The sequence below is a fragment of the Anomalospiza imberbis genome, chromosome 3 (genome assembly GCF_031753505.1).
Source record: "Anomalospiza imberbis isolate Cuckoo-Finch-1a 21T00152 chromosome 3, ASM3175350v1, whole genome shotgun sequence".
In the NCBI taxonomy this organism is placed as follows: Eukaryota; Metazoa; Chordata; class Aves; order Passeriformes; family Viduidae; genus Anomalospiza; species Anomalospiza imberbis.
The window spans coordinates 53,986,409-54,010,499 of record NC_089683.1 but is presented as its reverse complement, the minus strand read 5'-3'; the positions used below and the strand labels follow the sequence as shown (position 1 = coordinate 54,010,499).

Genomic DNA, 24,091 nt, shown 5'->3' with positions numbered 1-24,091 from the left:
ACTTCTCGGTACAGTGATGAAGAACTTAGAGTAAAACTCCAGTGAATTTTGGAAAGAAAAACACTATGCTAAATGAAAAGGAGAAGGTTTATGGGATTTTTTTTAAATGTTAAAATGCTGTGTTGTGGTTTCTTATGCTTGGAAAAAAAGTTATATGCATCTATTCTGAATGTTTCTGTAAGTCCAGCTTGCCTTTCCCATTACAGGCTGGGGAGGAAGGGGAATAGTCAATGAAGACTTTCTTGAGGGCAGGCAAGATTATGTGTATTGAGAGGTAGAAGCCTAAATAGAGTTCAGTGGGGCAGCTTCACCATTCCTCTGACTGAGCTGACAAAACTGCTTTTTTTTTTATGCCCAAAACTCATGTTTATCAGAGGGATAGCAAGTCCTGTGAGAGAAGTTTCCTGGTGCTTGCAGTCATTTAAAAGCAAACAAACCAGCCAAATTCTTCAAAGAACACTCGCACATTAAAAGTTTGAGGCAGAACTTCAGAATTCAGCAGTAAGAATCATGGCTTTCCTTGTCTTCATTAAAAACTGTATTTAAAATTTCTGAAAAAGTGCTCCCAGCTTTGGGTACTGGGGCCAACAGAGCTTGCTGGTAAAATTGCACAAGTTTTTCTCCCCATGATGGCATGCTTTTCTTATCCATACTTATGTAAAATGTGGCTAATTTAAGGTATTGCTACTGTCTGTTTAACTGGTAATATGGTGACAAATGATTTATTTTTGTCTCCAAATCTTTTGTAATCTGCTCTTAGGTGCTTGGATCAACATGCAGAACCAACAAAAACCCAGCCTTCAACAAAATGCCCATTATGCACAGGCCATCTAAACATAAAAAAACTAACATAGGTTACTTGTGCAATCTTTGAAGGTAGCAATTTCCACAATGGTACATATTATTATAAACTATATTATTACTAGTGGATCTTGCATTTGGAGAGAAAAGCAGTACTGTGCAATTTCTACCCTAATAATTTCTTCTCTTATTATTTCTGTAGAGTTGTTGATTTTGTTTGCCTTTCTTTCATGAATACACAAGGACGGCTCCAGAATTTTCAGTGTGCCAGACCAGATTAAGTAGATGTTGGTTAGTATCATATTCTGGAATTAACATATACAGTAGCAGAATAAGAAGCTGTGTATTCCTGTTAAGTTTTCTCATCAAAGAATTGATAAAATAGTTTAGAATTGTTAAAATAAGAGGAAAAAAAAAGATTTTTTTTAACTAAATGTTTGTGTCAATTGAAATAAGATGCAAAATTTAGGTTCTTTTACTGCACTCAGGGATTTTCTATTCCAGATTCATATTGATACTTTGAACCTTTTTTGCAACAAAACAAAGATAACAGGCTTTTATAAACTCATATAAAATCATAATATCTCATAAAGATCTTATTAGCATGAAGAACTGGTCGGGTTTTCTGTTTTGATTTGTTTTTTCTAGAAATTTCTTTCAGACTTTTCATCACACTCAGAATCCATTTGGCAATGAGGTGGATGGCAGCTGCTTTGTTACCCTCATTTCGCAGGTATTTCTTAACATCTGTTCAGGTGCTGTGGCAAGAACAAAGGTTACTTTTGGCCACATCTATCCCCCCGCCCCTTTCTGAGGCTGGCTTTCATGGCAAAAGCAGATGTAGTAGCCAGCACTTTCTTAAAAGGTAGTCTCAATCCTGGCCTTCCCTTTTCTCCTCTCTCAAGAAGGTGAACTTGTGTTTCCGCTTCTCTGCTGACACTGGCTTTTGTCTGAAAGCAACTGGAAGTTGCTGCAGGGACCTAGGAAAGCAGGGAACCTCCATGTACAGCCCTGCAAGATCAGTTTTAAACCTAAACCTCTGTGAATGTAGTGTAGAAGAGTGACACTGCAAGCAACACTGATGGTGGGAAGTGGAGGAGTAGGGTTGCCCACTGAGGTGCATGTTAGATGATGTGTATTTCACATCTGTGAGGTAAAACTGTGATGTAAAAACCATTTTGGTTTCTGTTGGTTCATTGCATAGATTGAAGGAAGTGTCTCAGTGCCTCCTAAAATTAGTCCCCTTCTCTGTCATTCCAGTGGGCTGCCTTCTGGCATTTTTGGCAAGAAATATTTGGACATGCTGTAATAAGAAATGTGAAGACGTTGCTGGTGGGAACATCTATATGTGTTTTAGAAAAGATTATGAATAGAAAGAGGGGGATTTGAGCAAGAAAACAGCCCCTCAAAAATAGGTTTGCTCAAAAGTGGTGATGAATTCTGTCATTTCTCCCTGTAGATTTGCATAGGCTGAGCACACACAAAATCCCTCTAGATAATCATTGATGTGTAATCCTTATATTACCTTGTATCAGTTTTTCCTTTCATGGTAGTATTCAAGGGCTGACAGAAAGCTTTTACCATACGTGACATGGGATACCTGAGAAAGAACTTTGCAGAATACCTTCCAAGTCTGAAGGGGAAGGTTTTCTATTCATATCTGCCCCCTGTGCATTTGTAAGGTCTTGCCTTAATAAAAAGTGTGTTACTTCCTTTTCCTTTTCCTTTTCCTTTTCCTTTTCCTTTTCCTTTTCCTTTTCCTTTTCCTTTTCCTTTTCCTTTTCCTTTTCCTTTTCCTTTTCCTTTTCCTTTTCCTCCTTCTCCTTCTCCTTCTCCTTCTCCTTCTCCTTCTCCTTCTCCTTCTCCTTCTCCTTCTCCTTTCCCTTTTCCTTTCCCCACCTCTGTGCATCAATTATTTAACCCATGGTTTGAGTTAATGGTTACAATAAAATCAGTCTCACCTCTTACACACTTAAGTTTCTGTAACTGCTACTAAATACAACTGTAAATGCTTGGAAGCCAAAGCCATGCCAGCTCTTCCTCTCATCTGCAGGCACTTTAGACTTCAGTACCCTTCTGGTACAAGGACACTTACAGCTCATTGCATTTATAGAGCATGATCCGGTTTTGAATCCTGTCTCATGATGCTACTGTCCCAACAGCACATGACACGTTTTTTTCTGCCATTTAAAAGGGATGCAGGAGAGCTGGTGATAAAAATTTGTGGTAGTACTGGCATGTGACTTCCAAAATAAGGCATACAGGAGATTTCCAGGACAGGCAGGAGTACTGTCTGGGTGAATTTTTTTAACTTTCAAGTTTTATAGATAGGTAGAGCTAGTGAGGTGTAAATCTGTGTTATTTTTTTTCACCTCCCCCCATTTTTATTTTTATGTATTTATTGATTTATTTTTGTTTCACTGACTTCTATTGCAATTCTCTGGTTTTGTTGCAGGTGTTTGAATTTTTTGATTATAAATATGTCACTGTAACTTTTGTCTGTCAGGAAGTTTCTATATCTGGGTTGTTTAGGCAGTAAACTGAGTGTGTGAGCATGACTACAGCATCCACAGATAGAAGAATAAAGCAAAAATCTTCACAATCTCAACAGGACCAGTTCAGATATAAAATTAAAATAATCCAAGTACTTAGAAAATAAATATATTCCCTTCACACGTTGCATCATCATGTAAAAAAAATTTGGAGTTTCTAAAACAATATTTTGTTTTTCTTCAGGCATTCTTTCTGCAATCTCTAGATTTATTCCTTCTCACCATTGACAGCATGTGGATGTGCATGCAATTGCAGTATTGTCAAATTGCAAAGCCTTGTAGAGTTGAGAGTAATTTTGAGCTTTCTTGGGAAGCACCAATTTTGAAGAAAGTATTCAATTTTGTTCTCAACCTGCTGGTTCCTGACAATGAAGCAGATAAAATATTTCTTTCCAACAGTAATCTCAACATTGAGATCTCGAGGGCATTACTGATACATGTGGATAATGAAGTCATTGTAATCAAGTCTTTGCTGGAGACATTTCTACAGCTGAGTCATTTATGCTGACTGGTTTGGTTTTTTTCTATTTAAAATTTGAATGGCTTCTCATTACAGGCACCTCTTTTTCTTACATTTATTCATTTTTCCCTCTAGGAGTGTGCTGCATCTGTGTCTTTAACACAATGCAGTCTTTTTGACAAAATGTGTCATAATCTTGTAATTGATTCCCATAGCAACATAGCCTACTATCATTCAAATACTAGGTATGTGTCCGGATCATAAATTGTTTAGAGAGATGACATATTCCAGTTTTTAGACCTTTTCTTTTTTTTTTTTAACATGTGAGCTGGGCATGTTCTTAACCTTGTTTACAGTTTCTGCTGACAATGCTAAAGTTGCACACTGTTCCTTTATTTTAAAGGAAGATAATAAAATGAATGTGGTGGTGTTTCAAATCAAGGTGAATAAAATGCCATGGTGATGCATAGGGTATAACACCACTCTGCAGAAGTTAGCAGTTTTCGCTGCTGAAATAATTCCTATTTCAGCACTTCAGGTGGTCACTAACTGCCACGTCACCTAAATTAAATATATTTTAGCTGCATGAGCTTGCAGACTTTGTTGTATCTATGACACAAACTTTATATATTGGGTTCTTAAAGCTAAAACAGTAACTTGAAGTGAGCTTGTGACATACTATTCCTGTTTACAGACCCCAAATTAGAGATATTATGTTGAAATATATCAGTACCCTACCTGAGCCAGTATTGTGAGCTCACTGTTCTGTTTGCCATTTCTGTTTGTTGCTGTTTTTACTCCAGTGACTGATTCTCTAGGTAGATACCTGAATTTCAATGCCATAGATATTTATTTTTAATGTTTATTTAAAATTGATCCTTTCAGTTTTTCCATTTCAAGTAATAAAAGAGAATGAAAATGGTCTTGCAAACTCTCAGAAGAGAGTTGGATAAATCATTTGATAACACCTGGTCACTAAGCCATTTCGGAGAATGAGTTCTTTTGTTCCAGACAACTAACTCTCTTAATTAAAATGTAACATTTTGTAGGTATTGTGTCTCAACCTCTGAACTAGCAGCTGGTGCGAAATACTGTGCAGTTGTGATAAATTCTATTTTAAAGTCACAGAAATAATTTTCTGAAGTCACAGAAATAAAGTCTGCACAAGTGAAATTAGAAAGAAAAAAAGAGCTTGAGGAAAACCTTTATAGATTCTACTATAATCATGAGCTGTTTAAGTTTCTCCATGCAGCCACCATCACTTATGGTCACAGGACAGCAGCTAAGATAAGTTGGAATTAGTTTTTGATTGTGTTGGAGTTTGGTTTTGTTTTGGCTTTGTTTTTTTTGTTGTTTGTTTTGTTTACTGTTTGTTTTTTTTTTTTTTAATAAAGGCAAGCCTGTGGCTACATGGAACACTTTACTGTAAAAGCCTTCTGATTTCTACATGAAGAAGCCATTCTATGGTGTAATACATCAGTTAGTTAGGTTTATGAAAATGTCTGCCTTCTTATCAGTACAGTGCCTTCTCCAAGCAAGCTGTAGAAGAAAAGATGGGAGCAATAGGATCTTTCCTATCAGAAAAAAAAAAAAAAAATTGACAATGTACAATTGTTAACAATGTAGAAAAATAAAGCACCTGTTAAAGTGAGTTAAACTTGATAATCAGAGAGACATTTTTATCCTCTGGGAGGAAAAAAAGAAAGAAACAAATTTATTAAGAAAATGGTAAACGAGTTTATGACCAAATAGAAAAGCCAACTGATGGCTTAGGGAATTAATAATTAAATGTTGAAGGCTTGTGAGCGCTCCAAAGGACTTGCAGCTGGTTGAGTTTTTATTGTGTTAATTTCTCAGCTTTTGGTCTGCAGTAGTGGAGGTGATTGTAAAACTTCTCTGAGGTGAGTTATTTTGAGGGTTGCAGATGGTTTAAGAAAGTGTGCCTTCCTGCAGCCTCTGCAATGTGCCCTGCCCAGCACTCGAGCTCGTCCTCCTTTATTCTGACATTTTTCAGATGCATTGTGTCTTTTGGGCAGGAGTAATCTATGTAGCTGATGTATAGTATGTCTGGCTGAGAATAAGCTTGCACTTGTTCTCCTTTGTCACAAGAATAAGATGGGCTACTGAGGTGAGAAAAGCAAATACCACTATGTGGTGTGCAGGCAAGAATCCGATGAACTAAGTCCCTCATGGCAGCATTTCTCACCTTAGGCTGGCTGCGTGTCTGCACCTATGAATTGGGTAGTTAATATTATCGTGATATAATTTTGTTTATTGGACTTACCATGTGAAGTCTGATTAGTGGTTAGAAGGTCTTAGGGCAGTGTAGACCTAGAGGTGTGTTTTTAATAATGCTGAAAAAGAAAATATGCCACATTCTTGTTTTTTTTGATTTGCTTTTTTTTTTTTTTTTTTTTTTTTTTTTGGTCTTTTTGCATTCCCTAATTTTTAGAAGCCAAGGAGAGTGCTCATCTCCCATTACTGAACTGTCTTCAATGTATTGCACAAACTTTCGAGGCATATTTTGTCTTTGATGTGTTATTCAGCAAAACCACTAAGGAACAAACTACTCATTAGACATGGAGTGTATAGGGTGATAGAGTCAGCTGTGAGTGTAGTCTGTCATGCACAGAAAGAGAAAACTTAAGATCTTGTTGGAAATTTAAAAATTTAAAAATAAACTGCGGAGTCTTTCTGTGACTTTAAGGTTCATGATGCCTCTGCTGTTCACCAGGTCTGTCATTTCAGCTTGGCATCCTTCAGTCCTCTGCATTTAACTTGCTTTTTAAATGAGCAGAAGAATTTCTTATCAGGCAAGTACTGTTTTCTGTAATGCTTTCCTACAAAGGACTTTTCACAAAGTCCCCTGTTTGTGCTAATACACCTTTGTAGTGTTGCTGAGGGTTGGCAGGTCTTGTCAGGCTGCTATCAGCATAGAAGACAGCCAGGTGTCCTTGCAGGCAGCCAAGTCCAAAATAAACTTATTTGTCTTAAATTCTGGGGTTTTATTCCTGTCAGAGCAGTACTTCCTTACAATTTTGGACAGCTGAATGAAATATTTCTAATCTGTATTAAAGATATGCCACATGCAGAATGATTTTTGCAAAAAAACCACCAAAACCCAAGTGTTTGGGCTCAAAGCCTTCATGGTTTGTTTTTATTTTCAAACCTTTCATAATTCATTTTGTTACTACCTTCATGACTGCATAATTTATTTCAGTTATACTTCTTCAGAGCCGTAGGTATGACAAATATCTTCTATTTTCCCCTCAACTTATAATTAAGAGAATGCAGAATTTCCTACTGTTATTTTTCTTCAGTTACTATTCTCATTGTTCCATTTGTGCCTTAATACTCTATTTAAATTTAAGTTTTTGGTAATTCTTTTTTTTTTCTACGGGATTAATCAGCTTTTAAGACCGAGAATGTTGTTTCCCTGCTAGTACTTGACTGCAATATTTTTCTTCTAAATGTCATTCATGTTTTCCAAATTTTAAGCAAATATTTCTACTTCTTCTGGTTTTCAATACCTTTTAAAGCACGTGACTGTCTAGAACAGTATATAATCTTCCAGTGCACAAAGAGTTCTGAAGCAGTGTAGCTCTTGCAAGGAATTGGCAGCCTGCTTCCCCATGCCCTTCTGCCCCCATGCCATGGGTCTTCTGATGCAACTTTGCCACAATATCTCCATGTGCAATCTGCAGCCCAGCACAGAGGCACACTTCTCCACAGGTCCAGCTCCTGGCAAGCAGGGATTTACCCCTTACCCCTCTATGCCTTGGGTGTCTCAGATTGCCTGGGTGTCATATCTGGGTCCCTTGGTTCCACAGGGCAAAGATTGTGCTCTAATGAGGCATAGCCAGTGTGGGTCAGGCACTGAACCTCAGCTGAATTCAACTAGAAAACCAGAGAGCTTGTAAGAAATATGCAGACATGCTTAAACAGCTTTGCAAGAAATTTCTATAGAAGAGGAAGTGAGTTAGGTGGGAGCTGAGTCAATCTTGAGTCATTTGTGGAGACATTTTTGCTATACTTCCTAGAACATCCAGTATTAGCTGTATTTACATGACTTTATAATTTTGTTTCTTTGAATTATGACAAATTTTAAAGGAACTTTGTATTCTTTTGGTTGATCTACTTTCTTAATAGGTTATGGTGTAATTGAAAAATCAATTTTAATTTCTGGGTAGGTGAGGCTGATGTTGGTTTTCTTATAATGAATTAATGCTTTGTTATACTTGTAAAAATTAAACTTTTTATGATTACCCTTGTTGTGTATATTGGGTTAAGCAGTTAAGCATACCAAGTGTATGGCTTGGTGTAAGATATTTCACAGAGCAAGCTGAACATGCTGTCACCAGAGGGAAAACACTGTGTGTGCATGAGAGGAGGGAACTTGCAGGCTATTACTACCCAGCATCAATGTGTGCAGGTCCTGCACAAGCACAAGTGGGATGAGAGTGGACGAAGGCACACACCTGCTCTGAGTCTTCAGGCTATGTGCTGACCAGACCTCTCCTCCCCACCTCGCCAAACCCTTCTGCTTTGTAGCAAGAGTCTCTTGTGAGTGGTACATGTTATGCTCAGCAAAACATGACTCATGTAAATAAGATTTGAAAATGAGATTTTATCAGGCATGCATCCAATATCAACTTTTCCTCCAAAATGGAACAATATATAGAATTCTGATTTATTTTTATTTTTCCTTTGATCTGATCATTAATGGTATATGATTGCCAGTAACATACAAATGAAAACACCTTCCTTTGTTTTAAACTTAGGAAATGTTTCATCTTGAAAGGCAATTTAGTATAGTGTGCATATGTGGCTTGAGAATACTGGAAATTTTATGTATATTAGTTACTATAGTAATAACACTAATGAACTTTTCTGGTTGCTTTTTCTGCCTGTGAATGCATAATTATTTGCATTCATTGTTTCATATTAAAAATATGACACAACCACTTAACTGTAAGAAGACTGGTAAAGGAGGTTGAAGTTGCATGCTTATTCTAGTCATTGGTGCCTAAATATCACACTACGTTTAATATACAATGTCATATACATACTGATGTGAGCATAATGTACTGCTAGTAGCTCAGCAGAATGAGAACTTAGTACTGATGAAATGTCAGTCTTAATTTTTTATTACCTTAGCTGTGGGCATTTTATGTCAAAACCAGAGCTGACCAAATACTGCAACATGCTATGCATGAAAACACTTTCATTTATTTAATGTCTTGCAGATGTACAAGTGGTCTTTTAATATAGTCCTTCTGAGATGTTAGTGGCTGTGAAAACTAGAAGGGATTTCACCAGATTTAACACCTTTATACATTGGCTAAAAATATAGTCAGAAAGTGAGCCGGTAATTAAACTAGTTACATTGGGTAAGGAATCTTAAATTTTGTGCTTAGCAAAGGAAGAAATGAAACTCACCATTGCAGGGTCTTTGATCAAACTTGTTAGTGTATCTTAAATACCTATTAAAACTGTGATTCTACTGATGAGTTGGACCATCTGTGGATTGAAATATTTTTTCCATAACTTATGGTTTAGAAACTTATTGTTTTCACAGAGAGTTCTTGGCTGAAGAAAGAGGAACTGAGCTCAAGGAAAATGGATTGCTGGGAATACTGTGTGCCCTAGCCTTATCATAATAATTGAGGATGGTCGGTTCTTTTTGGCAGAAATAAAGGACACAGCTCTCCGGTTGGGTTGCAATGGTCAAGGCAGGGAAGGGTGAAGGGAGATCACCGTGCTGCCTCACCTGGCTTTGGGTCTGGGTGACTGGAAGCCACAAAATGCATCTGAGTAGGTGCCACCTGCATTGGAGCACATTGACAGGGCCGGGCAGGAAGGAAGCTGCTATGGTGGGTTCCTGGTGAGCCTCAACTTCCTGCAATTCTACCTCTCATCCAGGCTCTGAACGTCTAAGACATCACCGGGCTTGGCTGAAGCTGAGTTTTTATGTTGTTTATAAGCCAGAACAAACTTCTGAGAGAGTGATTTTCTTTAGGGTACTTTTTCATGCATCTCCTTTTATTTTTCATGCCTCATGTAAGAGGTTTTTCATTTTTGGCAGACTGTCTTCTCAGGGCACTCTGAAACTGGATTATTTACTACAGGTGGACCCAGATTGTTAGGGTAAAAAAAGCCAGCAACATATGCTTCCTTGAAGGATTTAAATTGTGTTTTAGAACTCACTGAAAGAAAAGTATTGTTGATATGTGTGATATTTTCTATGTAAATGGAACCCAAAACATTAATAATGGCTTTGTTCTATCTTTTTTAGCTATCACTGGCAATTTTTAAACTGTAAAAGTTTCAGGTTGCTGTATATATAAAAAGAAATTGTGATTCCAAATTATAATTGGAGATGTGGTTATAGAATAATGAATTGGAATAATTAATGGAAAGCTAATTGGGTAACATCAGAAAAGTTTATCCTGGTATACTGGGATTGCATGCTTCAGTTGATACTTGGTGTACTTTTGGGATTTCTGGTTGCACCTCACCTCTGGTTCTGGTAGTGTATTGTATTATGAAGAATATTAATAATGCTGCAGAACAATTACTTGTTCATTTGCTAACTGATTAAAATTCATGTATAATTTATTGGAACTGGGAGAGACTTTATAAATAAGTCTCCTTGGCCTGAAGAGCTTAAAAACAAAATGCGTATGCTAATATAAGAATGTGCTTTACTTCTTAACATAAAAACTTAATAGGCAACGGTCTCATTAATGTGAGGTTTTATTTGTGATAATCCAGCTCTTAATCAAAGTGTTTACTTCTAAGCATAGCCATATGTTTTAGAAGTTTATAACTTGGAGTTGGTAGTGCATCATGCTCATCAATGATGATGTTTTCTGCTATAATATACAGTGACCTTAGAATACATTAGTTGGACATTTAATACATTAGCTCCACAGCAAATAAACTGCCCTCATTATGGCCAGCTGCATTTCTGTGGTAAGCACGAAATGTGCTTGCCACACATTTCTGAGCTTTGATGCAGGTAGTGATCTAAATTAATTCATAAGCACATATATTGCCAAAGAAGGGTAAAAGGTTAATAATTAATTGAGGGATTTTTTATAGTTTTATATGTCCTGAAGCAGAAATGGAAATACCTTGGAGCACTCACCTTTCACTCTGGGAGGAATAAATCCGCTCCCATTACAGCTGCTATGGCATGGCTACAGACTTCTTGGTCTCCAAACGGAGCGGTTTGAGAAGCAGCTAATTTAGAAAAAAGTCCACAAGATATATGCCAAAATCTGGGAAACTTGTTTGTTTATAGAGCTGGTAAATATACTGTTTGGAGCAAGCTGTACCTGGAAGGGAAGCTTTGCTGCTGGAAATAGAGAAGCAGGCAGAACCGGGGAGTCATTACCTGAACTTTATCATGCAGGGAGGATGGGATGTCAGAGGAGGTCCACCACTCCCCACCATGTGTTCTGTCTTTGACACTGGTGGCATCATCCCTGGGAGGCAGAATACGTGCAATGTATCTGTGTCTTCTGTTGTGTAGAATGTAAGGGTTCCCTGCTAGGGAAATCTTATGGTCTGGGATTAAAAGTTATTTTTATTGTACTGGCCATGAGCTCCTCTCTACCTGCTCAGAGTTGCTGATTTGTTAGTTCTGCATCACTGCTATGTGAAACCCCTGTGTGCACTGAATTTAGCATTGTTGCCTAATTAACTGAAACAAATTAGCTGAAATATGAGCCATCTGGAATGAAAATGAACCTTCCGTGTTTATCAGTGAATTAATTTTATTAGAAAAATACTTGTTGCTTGTGATTGTTTCTTAAAATAAATCATGCTGAGGCAATATTTCTATGTTAACATTTCTCAGGGTAGGGGGGACTACCTCTTTCTATTTGGTCTGTCATTACCTTTTTCACTTTGCAGCTGCATTGAAATATGTAGGCAAGCAGAAGCTGATGAGAAGAGGGGATGACAAAAGGCAGCACACATCCTATTGTTCAAGTTTCAAAATCAGTAGTAACTTACTAAAGAATAAAATATTATACGTTGTTGCCATATGTCTTTATTTTGTCATTCTTCTGGCAGCTTTACTCAGTTCTGAGTATTCTGAATGCCTGTAATACGTGTCTGTATCCTTTTCCCTAACTGCATCCAATGGGTTTCAGATTAACTGCAGTGATACTCATTTTTAAGAATATTCTGTGCAGGGGTAGTGTATCATCTCTTGCAGCTCTTTCTATAAGGAAAGTGCAAATGTGGCTTCAGTCAATAAAAGAAAATCTCAAGTTATTGGTATAGTAAATTATATAAATGAGCATAGTTTTTTTCAGAAAAAAAGTCTCAAGCAGCAGCAATATATAAATCAGACAGGATATTGTGGTCTCTGAGATTTTTAAAAGGAAAATACAGCATTGAGCAGATGCCAGTGGTGCACCACTCACTTCCATCCACTGCAATTCTCCTCAGCTCTTCTTCACTGATGTCAGTTTGAATTTATTTCTAAGATTTGGAATCTTTGCTGACCAAACTCTGACAACTTCCTGTGTAGAGAGCCCTCCTCTTAGTGGGTTTTCCAGCTTTTGTTTTATCTATGGCTTGTTTTTTGTTTCCACTGCAGAGCCGCCTCGGCCAATAGCACCCCCGCAGCTGCTGGGCGTTGGGCCCACATACTTGCTCATCCAACTGAATGCCAACTCCATCATTGGGGACGGCCCCATTATCCTGAAAGAAGTGGAGTACCGGATGACGTCCGGGACTTGGACCGAGACCCACGCTGTCAACGCACCAACATACAAGCTCTGGCACCTGGACCCTGACACCGAATATGAGATTCGGGTCCTGCTCACCCGCCCAGGCGAAGGTGGCACGGGGCAGCCAGGACCACCACTCATCACGAGGACCAAGTGTGCTGGTGAGTGTTGCTCTGGAAAAGTTACCAAAAAAACCAAAAACTATTTACTTTATGGTTTAATTCATTGGCAGGCCTGTTGGCTCCAATTACCTTGTATCAGGACTTAAGCATTCCCTTCACACCCACAGGATCCCCAAGTTTCTGGATCAGTAAGGATTTGCTGTATCCTCTACTTTGCCTGGTCATTGTCTAGATTGCTAACCCTGGGAAATTAGGAGCTGGGAAGTTAGAAATGTAAGAAAACATTTTACTTTTCATCACATAAGGAAGGGGACCTCTTGATTTCCGGAAAGTCCTGACCTCCTTGTTTTTTCACCTTCATATTTTCAATTACATTTTAAGTAAACTTGCACATAAAGCAAATTGCATGGGGGAAAAAGGATATGTTTAAGAAATAGAGTAGTGGGGAAAAAAAAAAGTAGTGTACTTTTGCATCATTTGTCTTTTCCCAAGCAGTTACATATGGCCTGACAGAATCTCCAAGAACTAAAATACAAATACTAAAATCTCTAGGTATGACTGCTCCCCAGGGAAGTGGTCACAGCAGCCAGTCTGCCAGAGTTCCAGAAGTGTTTGGAAAACACTTGAGCTCTCAGGCTCATGGTGACTCTTGGGGCTCTCCTGTGCAGGACTGGGAGTAGAACTCAATGATTATTGTGAGTCCCTTCCAACTCAGGATATTCTATGAGCCTCTAAATTGTAAAATACAATTGAAAGTACAAATAGAGTGTTTTCCCCATTTTTTACTTCTATTACCAAAATCATGTGCTGCTGAGCCCTGCAGTCTGCTTCCTTTTTCTGGGTGCCCCTGAGTGGCCAGCACCAAGAAGATTAAGCACTGTCAACTTGTGTTATATGCTGTTCCCTCTAAAGCTACTTGAAGTTATTTTAATCTCAGCTTTCACAAGAAGCAAGATAATACTACCTCATAGTTGCAGGGGAGAAAAATTATAGATTTGAATCTCAGACTGTGAGGAAAATCAGCATAAATTAAATTGTGGGTTTTCCCCTGCTAGTCTCAGGACTTCTAGGGCCTGACAGTATTTTAAAGTTGGCACAGTATTTGATTTCACAAAGAGTGCTGATAACCATCTATTCAAAATTGCATTAAAGTTATCAGAAGGACAAGCTGGAGTCTCAGGTTTCCATGTGTCATGTATATATGTGCGTATGTGAATCAGAAATATAGTTTTTTTCACAAGTTGAAGACAGATGTCTGATGGATGAACATTCATTTTGTTTACTTAAGGAAGAGTGTCAGGGTCTGGACCAGAAGCCAGAAATTCTAGGAGACTAGGTCAGTGGGTATGAATTCCAGAAAATTAGAGAATCTTTTTTAAAGTTGCTTACAGTACTGTCAGAAGCTGATACACAAAGCTGGAGTAAGACCTAGCTGAAAGCACCTTTTTGAGTTTGTGATTGTATTTATAATTGTCTGTCTTTCTGGTGAAGTAGAAAGATCTACGTGTCTATCTCAGTTAAGGTGTTGGTCTTTGACATCTAAGTAAGGTTAAAGTATTGGTTTATTGCACAGAATTGGCTTAGACATTCATCTGAAAAAGTAGGAGTTGGAAAACTGCTTCTGTTTTAAAGAGGCTGAGCTGAGACTAGCAAATTGAAATCTTCAGATTGTTTTCCTAGCACTTGAAAGAATGTAATTTAATTTACCCCGGTTGTGACAGAGTAAAGATTTTTAGTGGGAAAGGAAGTAATTATGTGACGTATTTTTTGCAGCCTGGTGGGGGAAATCATGTTATTGTGGGTGGGTTTTTATTTTAAGTTTTTTAAAATATAACACTCACATGTAAGGCTCCAAAATCTAGTCTGGCTTGAGGAAAAAAATTAACTCTATTTAATCCACTATGAGATTAAACACATCAAAAAATACTTGAGAAGAAAATTCGGAACTTTCTGTGACAGCATTATTTTAATAATAATAAAATTTCGAGCTGTTTACCTTGCAGTAAGACTGATTCTTCCGATTTCATTAAAGTGAAGGCAAATAAATATTACTATTAGCTAGTTTCACTTAGAAGAAGGTGTGTCAACAAGGATTTGTGAAGACTGAAATATTGTGCACATCATCAAGGATGAGTCAGGGACAGAACTAGATCGAATGCTCTGCTGCCTCCTTACCTGTCTGGAAAATGAGACAGACCTTCCTTTTCTGTATTCTCCCAAGGCTTCTGATAGATAACTGCAAGTCCTCATCAATATGATTTTTTTTTTGTTTTATATACTTATATTTTTCTTTAAAAACGCAAATTATAAACATCAAAATTAGTGTCTTCCAAAGAGAAGATTTATAAGAAAAGGCAAAGGTAATAATGGAGTATCTCTCCTGCAGTATCTGCTGCTGCTGGTATTGTACCAGTGACTGGCAGGTGATTTACTGTGCTATATTAGATGACATCTCTGCAGGAATATCTTCTTTCTGGAGTTTCTTCAATTATTCCTAATTCTCATTTCTGACAGGCTCACTTATTTTTCAGACAGGTACTCTCTTCTTTTGTCAATGTTCTTTGTCAATTTTTTCTTTCCACAAGTTTTATACATATTAGCTCAAATTCTGAAACAAGTTATAATTGATTATCTGCTCAGTATCATATGGAATGGTGGAAAATAAATGAATTTTTAACATGAAATTTGACTGCTCTCTATACAGATTAAAAATGTGCATTAGTGAATGTTTATCTGATGAGATTGTAAGGATTAAAGTTTACATTCCAAGCAGCAACAGCAAACTTGCTGAAAAAATAATGAGAATAAGCTATTATTCTGGTCTCTGTTTAATGCTTACGTAAATATCAGCATTGTTTTCAAATGAAGTTTAAAATACCTTTTCCTCATAATTCATTCAGTATTTATAATTTCATGCTATTCCTTAATAACATATTATTGATCAGTTGTCCTCTGCTTTGCTGGAGATGTATTCTACTCCTTAGTGATTTGAATGATGATCATACTTACCTCATTGTCATACATGCACTTTTATTATTAGGTATTTAGATCATTTTCTGTCTTCCTCATAGCAAAACTAGTGTCTGGTGACTCATTTACTAAATTTTTCCACTAATGCTAAACAAAGTTGTTCTTTATTGAAGGGATAATTCTTCCACTAGTTAAGTCCTCTGACAGCCTTTTTGTCTACCTGGCATTTCCCAGGTAATCTTTCCTGTGCTGAAGCGAAGGCATTTTGTTAGATGTGTTGTTTTATCAGTCTGTGATTAAAGATAGTGCTGAGCAATCAAATATATGAAACCACTGAGTGTTTTTAAATGGCTGAAGCCTGAAACATCTGAAGCAAAACACTATTTTCTTACATTACCCTCTGTAAGAGCCAGGTGTATGCTTTGTTATTTCCTCTTCTAAGCACCACCCATGATGGTATGACCAAGGCACTGTGTTCTCAGCTGCTGATGCTGAAGGGTACTGCCTCCCCCTCGGTCCTCACAGGGCACCTGAGCTTTATTTCATTCTGACATCGCCTCTTGCCTGGGGTCATTGCTCAGATTATTCACTTCTCCAGGATTCTAACACCAAAACAAAAGGCAGAGAGTAACACTTTAACCAGAAGTAATCCTTAAGGCTGTTTTCTGTGGCTCTGGTGTGTGTTGTCCTTTTGAGCTTATCTTCTGAGTTGTTATTGCCTTTCTACCCTTGAGGGGGTAGGGGGAGAAGGGCAGGGTGTAGAAAATACGTGATAATCTAAAATTGTCCACTTAGCCTGCTTTTTCAACTCTAAATTAGAAGTTGTTCTCTTAATGTTGGCTACTGCTTCTGAGTAACAGCTCACAGCTCAGCTTTATGATTAACTGATATTTTGGCAGCAAAGGAGGTCAATAGTTCAGCCTGTCCAGAGCTTAATATATGTACACAGTGGAATTGCTTGCTCCTACTTTACTGAAGTTCAGCACAAGGGTGTGATTTTTCAGAAAAACATGAAGAATTGTAAAACAGAGAAGAGAGTGCTGTATGTTTTCTTTTTTTTTTGGTCTTGATAATGAAATGAGTTAGGACAGGAGGGAACCTTCATAGCTTTAGCAGAGCTGAGAAAGGAAAAATATTTATCAATGATATTATTATTACTGCTATTGTCATTATTGTTATTTCATTGTTCAAAATCTTTATCCATCACAGAGACCTGCTATTGGTAACAGTCAGCCTCAAGGCACCAGAGCAGGAGATGCTGGTTCAGCGATGCAATTCTAGCACATGAACATCTGTAATTGAAGGCTTGGGAGCTGGGCTGCTTTCTGCTGCCTTTTCAAGTGCAGAATGTTTGTGTACAGTTTCCACATGCATTAATTTCAAAAACAATACACACAGAGTGCAGGATACTGCTGAATTCTCCTCTAACAAACAAAAAAAGCAAAGCATTGAAAAAATATTGAAAAACAAAAGGAAGCTCAAAGGCTTTTGATCACTGTCTTGAGATTTATAACAGAGGGACCCCAGAGAGGTTGCCGTTGAGAAAGTGACCCTTCATGGCCATCTGGAGAACTAAAATGTTGTTATGGTTACATAAAAATTGTACATTATTTTTAAAATTAGTGGAGTGAGAGGGACATTGCAGAATAGAATCTGCATGTGCTGATGTGGGACGTGCACAGTGCTACTTCACTCAGTGTTTGTTGTCTTTCACACTTGCAGAGCCAAGGCAGAGGGTTCAGGGTGGGGACCTGGATTTGTAGGCTTTGTGGTGCACTGCACAAGAGATTTTAGGATGTTGGAATATGAGGCAATGTGTTTATAAAATTGGGTAGAGTCAACATCACAGGAGGCTCCAGCAATATACAGCACTGAACAGATAAGCCTTGCTCTTCATTAGTGTCCCTTGCAGTAGTGCAACTGCAATTGGTTAAAACTTTAAAAGCTAAGAAAAATACAGCTAAATGCATAATTTTCAACGTTTTTTATGAAAGGGGACAAAGGGAAATTTTTACTCTTATAGAAAAGCATCTGTCATTCTGTTTCAAGCAGAATTTTTATCTTATTGCCCTCAAAGTAGGTATTGTTATGGACTTAGCCATAGCTGCAAGGACAATGTGAATACATTTTGAGTGCTTAAATTACATGTTTTTATTGCTAATATTTTTGTTGTTTACAGTTTGAATGTATTTTAAGGATAAACTAAAGATGAACAACTTGAAACTAAACTAATGATGTTTTAAAAATTATTTTACATTTGTCGTTCCAGAAGAGCCCTCATGACCCCAATATTTATAAGTTGCTGTTGTTTTTACAAATATGTTTGGCACTTGTGACTGTTTCTGGGCTTTTGGCCAGGTAGTAATTAAAACCATTTAAGATCTTGCTATCAGATACCATATGCACCAGAGTCCTGTTCCATATAGGTTTACCAACTGGGTTGTATATGGAGAGGTGGAGCAGGGAGATATTAAAACAATGGATAAAGTCGGGACTAAGGAACTTCATCATATTCCCAATAAGACTGAATATGAGAATTGTTACTGAGAAGGCATCCTGTAGAAAAGCCATCTGATTTGGACCATCACCTGGCACCAGCAGCCATGCTCTGCTTGTTGTGCTGCTTGCCACTGCTGAGATACCCATACCACATATAGAATCCTAATGATGCTTATATGCATAGGAAAGGACTGCGGTGCATCTGACTTACCTAGCAAGAGACCAGGCAGATTGCCCAGCCAAGTTCTTGTCAGATTGTGTAAATTAAGCATGGTATCATCTTTTTCAAAAGAGTGTAATGCTGATGACTCAGTTGAATTGGCAGTAAACTGCAAGTTCAGACACTGACCTCCCCTAAATTAGTTTTCAATTTTTTTTGTTTGCTGTATTCAGCCTTGCTTAGTATCATTTATATGGTACTTGCAGCTGCAAGTTCCCTTGCACTACCTGGAAACTTTCTTCTTGCAACACTGCAAGTGCCATGTTACACAAGATATGGGTTCCCTGAATTCTCTCATGCTTCATTTTTGGGAATAATTTTGTTCATGGCTAGTTTTTTATAGTATAGTATCATATTCAGCAGTAAATCACTCTGATGCTCTTCGCTTGGAGTTAGGTTAGCAGACCTGGATAGGTGGACTCCTCTTGCATGGCCACCCACATTTCAAAGCCTCTGTTGTGCTTGGAGTTAGGTTAGCAGACCTGGATAGGTGGACTCCTCTTGCATGGCCACCCACATTTCAGAGCCTCTGTTGTGTGTAGTGGCCTCTTCTCCCTTCTTTTTGAAGTCTCTAGCAGTGGGCAGGGGGGGACGAGTAACCTGCAGCAAGACATGGTTGTGGTCATTGGCACTTGACACACTGGTCAGTGAAGGGTTTGGTGCAAAGACTTTGGTTAAAGTTACTGGGTCTCTTTTTGGTGAAGGACACGAGGTCAGGATACCCCTTCACTGTGTGGTAGAGGCAGGGGGAGGAAAAGGAGAAGCTACCTACACCACACAGAACTCCCCTTTCTCTCAAGCAATTTCTCCATCTCTTGCCTCACCTTGGTTTGTTTGGTAGCTTTTCCCAGAGCAGAGCCTGCCACAGCACACTGAGACAGCTATGATTTATCCAAAGTGCATGTAACTAGTCAATAGATCACACTTCCGAGAGGAGCACTGTCTGTGGCAAGAAAATATATTGCAGTACATTAATCCATGGTGCCCATTCCAGCTGTAAAAGAATGGATGTGGGCAATAATTCATATTGCAGCACTTGAAAATGCTGTGGGTGCACCCAGGCCAGATAACTCACAGCCTGATTAGAGCTTCTGCAAAGTTGGGGAACTGATGTTAACAGATTTTTGGTCTGGCTTCTTAAAAACATGACTGCAGGTTGAGATAGTATTTCCCTTTTAGAATACTGCAGCTCTTTTTTTGAACTGTGACTTCTATTTTTAATTTCAGCTGAAATAAATACATTTTTTTAGCATGATTGATTAGTGTGTTTGATGCTTCAGTTTGGTTTCATAATTAAGGTCTCTCAGCTGTTCAGGAATGCAATATTAATTTTATAGTGTTTGAGAATTGGTAAGTATGTAAATAAAACAAACTTTTATAGGACTGGCTTTTATTGTATTTTCATTGAACAGTCTATTAAAAATTAATCAGGGAAAATTTTAATAAGGTTTTTTAAGTTGCTCTGATCATTGCAGCACTAAAGTGTTTTGGAAGCATATTAAATTTTCAGTTATTTTGGCACTTTTGGCATAGTGTGGATTATATATGGAGGACTGTGAGTAGCAGGAGTGGAAGGGTGGAAGAGGAAAGCAGTACCAGCAGTCTGTGCTGTGGCACGGGTTGTTGATGAGATTTACTAAATGCATTCAGTATATTTCCTCTCCCCTCCATTCAATATTTTTCCCGTCCCCCCTCTCTCCAAAGTCATTACAAAGAGATATCATGTCATTCTTCCCAAAAGCCGTGGTTCTTAAAGGCATCAATTCTTTCAGCTCTCTTCTGCTAGATAAATATTTGGTTTTTATTTAATTCTTGTTTGCTTTTTTAATTTTTTTAAACTTTGTTTCATTTTAATAGTGAGCAGCATAATTCTTTTTACCTAATTTGAACCTAGACTGCATGAAGCAGAACTGAGTGAATTTCACTCTCTTCACTTTATTTTTCAGTAAATCCCCCTGCTGCTGCTGAGAGGGGGAATGGACCATGTGATGCTTTTGTACAAAATGAAAATGAAATAGCCTTCTTTTAACAATGAGTCGAGGAGCATATTAAGCAGCAATGATGTCAAATTACACCTCAAATGATCAGTAGGTCCAGAAACCTAAAAATGGCTTTTCAAGGCTCTTAATGTTATCTGGTTTTGTTTGCTGTTTTCAAATAAAAGTCTGGAGCAGTCCTAGAAAGCTCCAGATCTCTTGAAAAACAAAAATTAAAAATACTGACATGAAGGCTCAGGTTCACCTAATTAAAAGCTTGTCATCTTTACTTTAATTCTGAACAGAATAATGGAACAGCCAATACCAAACTTGATTAATGAAGAATTAAGGAAGCAATATAATTAGTGACAGTCAACAGATTTATAGAATGCTCTTGTCAGAATAACTTGATTTTTTAAAAATTAAATTACAGATTTGGTTAATAAATCTGATATTGTTCTTCTCTAATGCATTTAATTTGATATAAAGCATTTTGATGAAGAAACCAAAATAAAATCAACTCAAATGGAGAGGAACTAGCTTATATATCTAAAACTGGTTTTATGGATTAATTGAATAAACGCTTCTGTTTGTGCCATATCAGAAACAGTTCCATGTAATGTATAAAGAAGATGTAACTATGATAAGTTGACAAATTACAGAATATTATGAAACTGGTAGAAACAAAAGCCACTTGAAAAAAGACTTGAGCTCTAATTTACAGTGGCTTGAATTGGCTGAATCTTATCTATGTTTCAAGCACATTTGCAGTGCAATAGAAACCAAGTAGGCTATATGTACAGAGAGGGAAAAGAGATCTGATAGTCATGGACCATTAGGGTTGAGACTTAGGTACTGGATCTAGAAGAGGTCCTGTAGTCCTTGGCTACAAAATTTCTCACTCTTTCCTTAGCACTGGAGTATGTTTTAAAGTTTTTTTTAATCTTGAAATTGCTTGCCAAATTAGTTTTCTTCTGACCCAAGTCTTTTACCCCCATCTCTCCAAACTCTCTCCAAATCTGTGTAGCATCTTGTTCTATGGAATTAAAGGTATGGCACTGTGCAAGAGTTTGTTTTCAGGAGGATTAGAAAACCAAAGTAAAAAAATCTGGCAGAGTGTTGAAATCTGGACCCAAAATCTTGTTGTTTATATGTGATGTGACCAGAATTAAAACTGAGTTTAGAGATACAGATGTGATTTAGGCAGTAATTCCTCATGGGGTTGAAATTTATTTTCCTTGTTTGGCCTCTCCAAACCAACTGCATAAGCCTTTTATTCCTTTGTATACTATTGTTTTTCATTTCATGTTACCTTTGAAAACTATTTCATTTTATGCATTTTGTTTTTCAGGTCATTAATTGCTAAAAGCTATTTCATTACCCTTGGAAAAGGCAACATGCTAAATTATCATTCCGATAATTAAACATTTCAGATACTCTAACAGGACCATAAGTACATATTTTGCAGTTTATTACCTTTATTTTAGAGAAATTGTGGTCAATCATAGGGACTGGTGAAAATATATTTGACAATGTACCTTCTTTTGTCTGCAAAATGAACTCTAACAATTAGGCTGAAATGTCAGAGCATGAGCACCCACTGGGAATATGATGTGCTCTATTCACAATTCACAACCTGTAGTAGTTTAGATGATTACAAATAAATAATCCATTTGAGTTGTACCATGTTTCCTTAAAGTAATGACCTTTGAAGACAGTGAAGAACTGCAATTCAAGAAACCTGCTCTCTGTTTATAGCCTTTGGCATCACCTTTGACAAATAAGTTTACTTTGGTGTTTCATTGCTATTTGGAGAACAGGGTTGGCTATGAATGTTTCCCCAGCAATTTTTCTCAAATTTATTTACCTCACATGATTTTTTTTTTTTCAGAGCAAGCACTTTTCTTACCTTTGTTTTGCTAGCTGCAATGAGATATTGGATTTATCTGTCTGAACGCTAAATATTTTGTAGTGAGAATCTTATACAATAAAGATCATATGTAAGGGGAGAAATTTTTATTCATTGAGTGATAAGTTTAATCACTGATGTAGTGTCTGTATTCAACATCTAGTGTTACCAGGAGCTCTTTGTCTGTCCATGCAGAGGTGACTTTTGGTGTTGATATAATAAGGGATGGATGGGGAGTGTGGGAAGAATGCAACAAACATACTGTATTGAAATCAGTGGAGATAATTTTATTCCTGAAGTTGTTTTGGTTTTTTTCTGGCTTAGCCCTTGTCTGTTATCAGCTGAATAGCCATAATTAAGGATCATGCAAGTTGAGCATGTTCTTTTTTTCTGTGTGTGTCTGCCACTTAACCTCGAAGACTTCTTAGGTTGCCACTACCAATTTTTCTTTTTCTGATGCTCAGCATTTTGTGTTTGGTTTTTCTTGTTCCTTTTTTAACATGACCATACCTCCCCCTTCAGCCCCAGCTATACTTTCCCTTCAGCCTTCACACAGAATTTAAAAGTTTAAAGCAAATATGGATGCTTCTGTCTAAACAGTGGATGAGGGAATGATTTATATGTTGTAGCAATTATTCATATGGCATAATATGCTTGTAGGTTTGCAGTTCATATGGTGATGAATATAGTATAAGAATCTCTACAGAAAAGAAACAAGTAAAAAGTTTTTTTTGATGTGGCTTATCTTGCCTAGCAGTACTTGGAAAAGGTGGAGAATATGTATTTGAAAGACAAGTTAAGATGGTAGACATTTTTCATAGTCACTTTACTGAGGGGCATATTCAGAGCATATACACATACTTCATACAATGAGAAAAAAGACATACAGCAACACGATTGTGTAGAAATCAATAAACCATGATGTTTATGCCTTTCTTTGAATTATTTAGTCCTGAATTTACTAGTTGTCATGTGCCTTAAATTAAGGCAGTTCACAAATGTAGGGTTTTTTCTCCTGTGTTAATTTGATCTGGTCCCACCATGGGGAAAAAAGTGCTATCACTCTTCAATATTGCTATCACAAATCAGCTTACTGTCTCTGTGTTTAAGAAAGGATTTGCAAGTTTAAGGTGGGAATTCTAAGTCTGTACAATAATTTCTGCAATGACTCCAGGTGATTTAAAGATCTGCTGCGGGTTCCTATGTGTGAGGCTTCAGCTGGGCTGCTGCATCCCACAGGGTGCAGGTTCTGTGGAAGCTGTAATCTTACAGCGCACTCTGAAAGTCTACCTTGTGGACAGACTTAAACTAGAAACTATCAGATGCTCCTGTTATGCATTTTGTTGCCCTAAAACTAATCTCTTGGACACTTGACATTATTCTCTCCATAGACACAAGTGCCAATGTGTGTTTTATCCACCTCTGAAGAGCAGCTCTCCTGTTCTGGTAGATCTGTGTAAAGTGCTCAGGTATGATGGGCAGGCTTCTTTCTGTCTGTCTAGACCATAACACAGACTAGGAAACAAATATGCAGCAATTGTAGTAAAGAACAATAGTTGCAAAAAAAGCTTTTGTAGTATTTGCAATCTGTTTTTTCAGCCTTGAATTGCACAAAATCTGCCTTTAAATATCCTGCTGTTATTCTCACCATCCTTCTGTGCTTCATGCTATGCCTTACTTCATCTGATGTGGACTTTTAGTGGGGGTTAAATATAGAACTGACAACTCATGAAGAAACTCTTTTGTCTCTGGTGCTAAAGGTCTGTTTTTTGGAGCAGGGTTTGCTGAGTTGTTTTCTGCACAGAATAGTTGCTGGTGCTGGAAGCACTGCAGCT

General features: G+C 37.5%; 1 protein-coding gene across 1 annotated transcript in view; it reads left to right on the top strand.

Annotated features, from left to right (window-relative positions):
- The window catches only part of PTPRK (protein tyrosine phosphatase receptor type K), a 349,451-nt gene that overhangs the window by 175,593 nt on the left and 149,767 nt on the right, over positions 1 to 24,091 (top strand). Inside the window, exon 7 of the mRNA XM_068184424.1 lies at positions 12,428 to 12,721. Coding sequence (XP_068040525.1) covers positions 12,428 to 12,721 — 294 coding nt within the window. The remainder of the gene's footprint in view (positions 1 to 12,427; positions 12,722 to 24,091) is intronic.